Raw genomic sequence first — 8824 nt, forward strand, 5'->3', positions numbered from 1 at the left:
TAGAGATAGAAAAAATATTCTTATTTAGTATGTATTAGTATAATAATATATAATATAATATTAATTTATAATTTATTTTTGTCGAAAACATCGAATTTATTTTAATATGAATTATTAAAGTATAGTATGTATTATAATGCTATATAAAATATAATATGTAATTGTATTATATAGTTTAATTTATATTTATCTTCAAACGAGTAAATAAAATATTTAATCATGTTTAAACAAGTTCGTAATAGTTGCAATTTTTTCGTCTTCATTTTTGATAAAATCATCACAAAAAAAAGTAACCGGTCTTTTGGGATCTGCAAAATAAAGTGGTATTGGATTTTTTGAGTATGTTTGTTATATTTCCCTTCCATAAAAGCGTACAGAAATCAATTTCCTTACGTATATAAAGAACAATTTTTAGCCCACAAACCCGTCAAAATTATATTTAATATACACCAATTTAATCCTATTTTTTTTAGCTATGAAAATATTGAAATTTTTCTCTATGAATTAAAACATAATTTTTAGAACTTCCCGATTTTTATATTAATCTTACCAATAATTTGTACAGAGATAGATAAAATTTATCAATATAAATAAAAAAAAATTTTAATTATAAAATGACTAACACTGAGGCAAATGGACTCGATAATTAATATCCAGCCCATGGAATAACCTGATTTTATTTCACTGTTAAGTTACTTGAGTAGAAACAAAATGAAATTAGTCGAACCCAATGCATTATTTTTTTACATAGGAATAAAACTTATGGATGTACAATTGGCTACGAAAAATCTTGGCTAGGATTCCTTGGATCACTGCCTTATTCAGTCGGTTACTAAAGCCGGGGCAACACCACTTACTCCAAGTTATTTTTTTGTATTTAATCATCAGGTATTCAATATAAACGACTGAGTATGAAAGGAATTTACAAGTATTCAAACACCAATATTTTAGTTAACGATCATTCACGGGTGTTTTTGGCATTGATAATAACCATTTATTTATAGCAGTAATAATTATACATACCATTTGTTACAAATTCATTGAGGTTTTCTGCAAAATACGTAAAAATAAATTACATTATTGTGATGATTTTCTATATTTTTTTGTACAGCTAATATCATAGAAGAACGTAACTCGGTTGGTTAAAATCTTAATTGAATCTTAACATATTTTTTTTGAAGAATATGGACAAGATATATTACCTATTTTCATTTTTAACTTATCACATATTAATATAGGTAAGTGTAAAAAAAATTAAAAATAATTATGATTATATATTTCAACATCAAACTAAACATCACTGAATTTTTTTTTAACACACACAAGTAACAATTTAATTTTTTTCTATGATTAGCCACCTATATTATTATTTTATACCTAATAAATAATGATTAGTTTTAAGTAATTAACTAATTTGATTAAATTTGTCAATTCTTAGCAGTTTCTATATAATATTATTAATATAGTGTCCGACGTCGATAAGTCGTAATAACCTTTAGTAGGTAATTGAGAAACATTATATGTACAAATTAAAAATAGATCGCACAATCGTATTAATGGTATTTGCAATTTTATTTCAATAACATGATGTTTTCGATGGGTAGTGAAAGTTATATAATATTATATTATATTGTTCTACGGTTATATCTATTTATAACTTAAATTATTAAATGTTGGTACTATTAGCATTGCAGTTTATTGCTTACAGCAGATAAAAATAATATTCAGCTTTATAATGTTCGGTATTATGTTTTGTGATTACGGGTTTTCGTGATTTGAATTTGAACTGCGTCACTGTCTAAAGTCTACTGTCTATTCTCGTTAAGACGTAAATTGTTTGGTTATACGAATGTCGAGTATCTAATTTATTATATAATTATTATTTTTAAAGTTTAAACTAATTCACATTTAAGCATTGTTATGGCCAAGTGAAATCCAGTTGATGAGTTGTTTTTATTATATATTAATATAATAAACAACAAATAAATATAACCACGATATTGGTTTGTCCAGCAAGATATTGCACTTAGGACTTCAACCTGAGGCCCCTAATATAACCTTGGTCTTGAAGCCCGGTGCAATACACCCCCTGCACCCACACTAAATCCGGCACTGGTCAAGTATGAACTCAAATAAAAAGATGTTGTATTAAAAATACTTATTTTTTTTTTTGTACCTATATGAGCGGTTAATCAAAGTCCAAAACCTGAGTAGTAAAAAACCAGTTTTAAAACCGACACCAAAACCTATGACTTTTATTTTAGTTATTGAAACGGGTGAGAAAAACCGTTAGTATAAAAAACCTGTTTTAAAAACCAAAACCGAAACCGCCAAATTTTTTTTGGTCTGTGTCCCTGCGCACAGCTATATATCTAATATAGGTATCAGTCTTCTTTGCTAAACAGCTATAATACACAGGTACACAGTGAATAATTATACATACTTCTGTAATAAAATTCTTGGTATTTTATTGATAAATCTGTAAAAATTAACTTTATTCAATAATGTGAAAGTTTCCTATGGTTTTTGGTATAACTAATTACATATATCAACAACGTAACTCTGTTGGTTAAAATGTTAAATATTTAATAGATTCAACAGTGAACAGATTTCTCTTCAGGTAAAAAATGTTAATTTAATTTCAATATTTATTTGAAGGATATGTATACATGACTTATCTTACTTATGTTTCTGTTTGCCGTAAGTATATACTTTTATAGTAATCACGTATCAATATAATTGTAGTAAAAAAATATGGAATACTGGGAACCACACTGCTGTACAGTAGTCGTCGAGAATGTTGTTGTAATGGATGTGTCAGATTTGAATTCTATGACAAATGATTTCATACGAAAAATGTTTCTGAGCGGAGACCTTGTGTCATGGTAACATACTTCTATAAATAATCAGATTTAATAGTTGAAATGAATGTATAAATATCAAAAATATCGCATGGTTTTAAATAGCATAATTTTTCGGTAAACGTTATTTTTTATAGAGGAAGAAAAACTCGTCGAGAACCTTTTAAATTAAAATTTCAAATGTTATAAACAAAAATAAAACTTTTATGATTTTCTAACTGAAAAATAACTTAAGACATTTTACAAATGTCTCATGGATATAATTTAAAAAATAGCCCAAAAAGAGTAAAAATAATTGGAAAATGTATGGTGAAAATAAATTTAAGGGAGTTGGAGCGTGATTAATTTTCGGTCAAAAACATGGCTTACAACTTCAATCACTGAGCTCAATATAATGTTTTGATATTAATTTTGAAAGCACATTTGAATTCTTCACTAAATTATCTATGCTTTGGCAATTTAATTTTTTAATTTTTATTTTTTTTACTTAGAAATTTAGTAACAAAAATAGTAAAAATTGATCATATTCATAATTTAAATTTAAATACATTGATATAGAATAAGAAAAATGTACGAGAGTTAAAGGATAGTAATTTTAGAGGAGAATTCTTATCTGCTTTCAAATTTTAAATCGGAACATCCTACTGAGCGTAATAATAGAAGTTACTGGCAACATTTTTGTAATTTTATTAAGTTATATGTGGTGACACTTGCATGCCTTTAGGTAAAATGAAAGACAGACATGCAGGTACTGGAACTGAACCTATAAGAACTATAAGAAGCAGAACCTTTAAAAAATTAAAAACTAGAACCGGGACCGGAAGCGAAACTTTTATTTTAATATATAAAGTACCGGAACCAAACCAGAATTTTTAAATTAAAAAAGTTCTTTCAGAATTAAAAGTAAAATAATTGTATTTACAATATTTAAAGATATTACGGTTTTGTGTATAAAGTATGTATGATATATTTTGAGTTTTCTAATATTTCTCATACTATTAATTAAACTCGCATTCCGAATAGCTATTTAAAAATATTATTTACTTTCAACACATAGACAACACCAATATAAACTGAGATATAAAATTAATTCAACGATGAAAATCCAATATCGTAAACATTTAAATGTTCATATATTTTTTATACGTATTACGTATATTATGAATAGGTAATTAATATTTTCTGAAAAAAATTGTTTTTTTTTCTTAATACCTGCAGATGTAAATTTCGCATATTTGTACATACACTAGGTGAGTAAAATGTATTTAAACCTACCAAACTACACTAAAAACCTAATCGGAACTGCCAGTATGTAGATGTTGTATCTGACCTTAGAACAGCCCTTAGAAATTATAAGTTGATTATTTTCTTTCTTAATACATACAGATGGGCTACATTAGGGAATGAGAATTTAACCTCCCTTAAATTCCGTTAAATGTAAATTACGCATATTTGTACCTACACTATAATTTGAAAGATTCTGACCAAATATAAAATATGCAGATCTAAATTTATAACAATTATAACAAATATCTATTTTCTGTAATCAATCGCAACTAATAATCAAATATTTACAAACATTAGTTTTTAGTGAACCAACAAATAAGTGTGTAACCGCCTCCTAAAAATTTGACTTCGAGTTGCACATCCATGGATATAGGGTTTCCTCTATATCAAATTTAAGATCCATAAGTATGATAGACTTGAGTGCGGGTAAATTACACACCACATACACACACACAGAGTACCTTTTTACAATATACACTGTGTATGGCTCGATACATGAAGTATAATATTATTCCTTTATCCTCATGATATAATTGGACGAATAAGGTTATTTAACACTACCCGTCGATCTAAAAATATAAAATTAAAATTACGTATCTTTGAATATTAGATTAATGTTTAAGTCAAATTAAACGTTGCAAAATGTAAAATGTAAATATACAACAGTTTTAAATTCCGAAGGGAGCAATGAATGTTTTGATAGAACAATGATGTATGTTTATTTATTTATTTTTTATTTTTATGTCTGACATCACCTTTTAGGACAGTAAAAGTGCTTAGATTTTCATCTACAGTATCTTTTCTGATAAGAAAGCGAATCTAGTTGGTAATTTTAAGAATCAAAAGTAAACATTTCCAAGTAGTTTTTAATAGCGCCGTGAAAAACATTAGAACAAATTAGGAAGAACAGGAATTATTACGCCAAATCTATTTTCGACAAGATTCATGAAATGTTGACCGACTGTTTATAATAGCATTTTCTACACACCATTTAAAATTTTCAAAATATCCTGACTTATTTTGAGCTTTTTATGGACATTTTCAGTTTCCAATTTTTTTAGTTTTTATTCATTTCAAAGACAGATGAAAAATATTAAAAATTCTTAATCACAATTTTTTTCATAACCATTTTAAATTCAAATATTGATAAAATATGTAATCCTCACGAAAATGTGCAAATTTGAGAAATTCATAAAATATTTTCTTTGCGTGAGTACACGATAGGTAGTCGAAATAATGCTTCGATTTTCAACTTCAGTATCTTGTTCAATGAGAAAGTGAATATTGTTGGTGCATATAGGGAGGTCAAAGTTTTAAATCCCCAATAGAATATCAATAAAACTTTATTTGATGGGTAAAAAACTTGAACATTTAATACAAGGCTCCTGCTATATTGTTACAATTACATTTGAAAAATATTAAAAAGCCTTAGTAACAGTTTTTATTTATAAGCATTTAAAGTTCAGATCTTGGCAACATACGGAAAAATCACGGAAAAAATAAAATTATTTTGAGTTGAGAATTCATAACATTTTTTCTTTTTAAATCTAAGATTGGAAAATGTATACAAGATTCCCTATTAAGTAATTCTACTTTTATCAAAAAAAAAAAAATAATGACTAAGCAAATCAAATTAAATAATTTATGAGCGTTTGAAATTCATATTTTTACAATATTGGATATTCACTCGATTTCTCATGTAGCGTTTTTTGTTATTTTATTGTAATTCAATAACGAATAACTGCAGATACATGGGAATTTTACTGAATGTTTATATTTTCATTTTATATACACCATACAATTTTGAAAATATTTTGACTCTTGTTTGGGCTGTTTACGGACATTGTCAGTTTCAATTATTTTAGTTTTTTTTCTATACAAATCAATAAAATTTTATTTGTAATAAAAAAAGCGTGAAGAAAACTTCTGATATATTGTTACAATAGCAGTTGAAAAATATTAAAAATACATGGGCACGATTTTTTCTTACAAGCATTTAAAGTTCGAATTTTGACAGAATTAATCAAATTTAAAATTTCATAGTTATTTTGTAGTTAAAAATTTATAAAACATTCAACTTTTATAGCTATGGATTGTAAATGTAAAACAAGGTTTCACGTAAATAGGTAAATATGTAAATTTCTTTATTAACAATTATATCATCAAATATACTTAGTAATACCATTGGCTGACTGACCGTCTTCGCTCAGAATGGTTTTTTTACACAATGATATTATATCATTGAATTCAAATTCAACATCATCCATTACAATGTTCCAGGTACTTGTAACCTACTTTACAGTAGAGGAACACAAACTGGCCAACCTTTTTTTTTTATAAGTCCAAATTGTATAATTTAAAGATAATTGCTTATAATTTGTATTCTTTATAATGTACGAATCAAAATATTGGATGATATACTGAGTTTTTAGTTTTATTGTAATTTAATATTGTATATTATTAGTTTTTAATACACTTCAACGATCGAATTCTTCATACTCCAAAGACTTTTTAAAGCATATATTTTAAAGAATTTTTATAGTGGAAAATATCACTCAAAGATTATATATAAATTTTACACAAAATTAAATATTTACTGTATACGTACTTGTTGCTATTCTTTCTAAGAAAAAAAAAAAAAAATAATAATAATAATTTATTAGAATATGGCCCTACCGTACAATTTTAGATACAGATTAATCAAAATATATTAATGCTTTTAAAAATTAAAATATTCGTTTATATAGACCGATATGAAATCGACCGAAATATATGTTGACATTTTAATAATAGTGAAATATACTTTAAATTGTTAGTTGATTGATTTGTATAGTTTATGAACCTTTAGTAGTCAAACTTATTTAAAAGGTGTATAGGTGTATCTGGACAATACTAATAATAGCAAATTGTCATACCCAATAATGGGTGACGGCTTGTCAACTAAACGGGTTCATAGCTATAGCTCATAGTGAGTAGGTAAGTAAAAATTTGAGAATGATGATGATCATTTAAATCATGACTTAGGAAACACAATTAATCACATAAACTGAATTAAACCATTAACCTAATTAATAAAATAAATAAAACAGTAATGTAAAATACACGTACTTATAAATTCTAAAAATAAAATAATAAACAAATAATATTTCACCTTATGATTCACAATCTAAGAATTTTAGCGATACCTTAATATATAATTTTCCTACAAAATATATTGTAACCGAGAATTTCACAACGGTTTACTAATGAGGGTCTAACTATAAAGTATGTTCTTATCACTATGTTAGGTTAGTTTTAGTTTTTCAGATTCATAATAAGAATAAATTGTTTTTTAATTTATTGTATAAACATCCATCGTAATATCTATGAGTATATACCAGAAGTATAGGATTAAATACCCCCAAGTTGTGTGTCATATAGGTATCCATATTGGTTTTAGTAGAATTGTGTATAATATATTAACTCTGGTTTTTAGTGAACATGTTTAAAGGTAAGTGTGATAAGTGTGGTATCTGTTGTAGTTGGTGTCTTCGATTTTTTAGTGTTCTACATTTGGGGTAGTGTGCTCACTGCTCACGTAAGCCGGCTATTTAAGGTTAGCAAAAGTTATTTTACATTGTATAGGTTTGTTCTTGAGTTATTGTTGAGGACAGTCTCTTGGATGTAACGTAAAAGAAAAGAAGTTTCATTTAATTTCAAGCTCCGTTCCATGTACTACAAGTAGAGCAAATGTAAGTTAATTGTTTTTTTTAGTTTAAGAACCACGAATAGTCGATATTATATAGAAGGTGCATAGGTCTACTCAATGGGTGATCGAATGTCAACTAAACGAATTCATAGCTATAATAGTACTCGTTGAGTAAGTAAACCTTTGAGGATGATGATGATCAAAAATAAGTTATAAATTAGGTACCTATGAGTTATGAGACACAAATCACATAAATTGAATTAATTGAATTTAAAAAAATTAAAAATAAATAAATAAATAATATGATATACACGTACGATTCAATTCTAAAAATAAAACAATAAACAAAGTATTTAATAAATAAAATTATCCCTTATGATTCACAATATAAAAACTATAGGGATAACGTAATAATAATTATGAAGATAATTCGTTAATTTAACCGTGCAAATCCAATTTATATCGTAAAAATTAAAATGTTCATACGTAATACGTATATTATACGTTTATGCAGAGATATTTATAATTTTCTCCAAAAATTTATTTTTTCCTATATTTATATCTGATGGGCCATATGAAGGAATGCGAATTAACCCTATCTAATACTCTGTTAAATATAAACAACTCGTATTTAACATAAATCACAAATATTGAGTAACAAAATCAAAAAAAAAAAAATAATAATAATAATAATAATTATGCAATTTATACATACTACTTGTGGCTAGAAATAAAAAATAAACATACTGTTTAATGAATAATATTATACCTTATGGCTTACGATTCACAACCTAAGAGTTATAGGAATAACATTATTGTTCTGCAAAGTATATTATAAAACATGTATAACCAAGAATTGTACAACGTTTTACATACGAGAGTCAAGCGTTAGCAAGCCTTTACATATTAATATTGTTGAAAGTGAAGCTTGACAGACTAATCATTTTAGTATTAATATAAATGAATAACAACACGACAATATGATTAT

General features: G+C 26.0%; 1 protein-coding gene across 1 annotated transcript in view; it reads right to left on the reverse strand.

Annotated features, from left to right (window-relative positions):
• Positions 1-8824, reverse strand: part of LOC100302403 (uncharacterized) — a gene marked incomplete in the record, with an annotated part of 78585 nt that continues 69761 nt past the window's right edge. Inside the window, 7 exon segments of the mRNA NM_001163037.1 lie at positions 1-308; positions 1024-1050; positions 2444-2479; positions 6757-6771; positions 7257-7265; positions 8154-8162; positions 8552-8560. Coding sequence (NP_001156509.1) covers positions 8157-8162; positions 8552-8560 — 15 coding nt within the window.

The sequence above is a fragment of the Acyrthosiphon pisum genome, chromosome X, assembly GCF_005508785.2.
Source record: "Acyrthosiphon pisum isolate AL4f chromosome X, pea_aphid_22Mar2018_4r6ur, whole genome shotgun sequence".
Lineage (NCBI taxonomy): Eukaryota > Metazoa > Arthropoda > Insecta > Hemiptera > Aphididae > Acyrthosiphon > Acyrthosiphon pisum.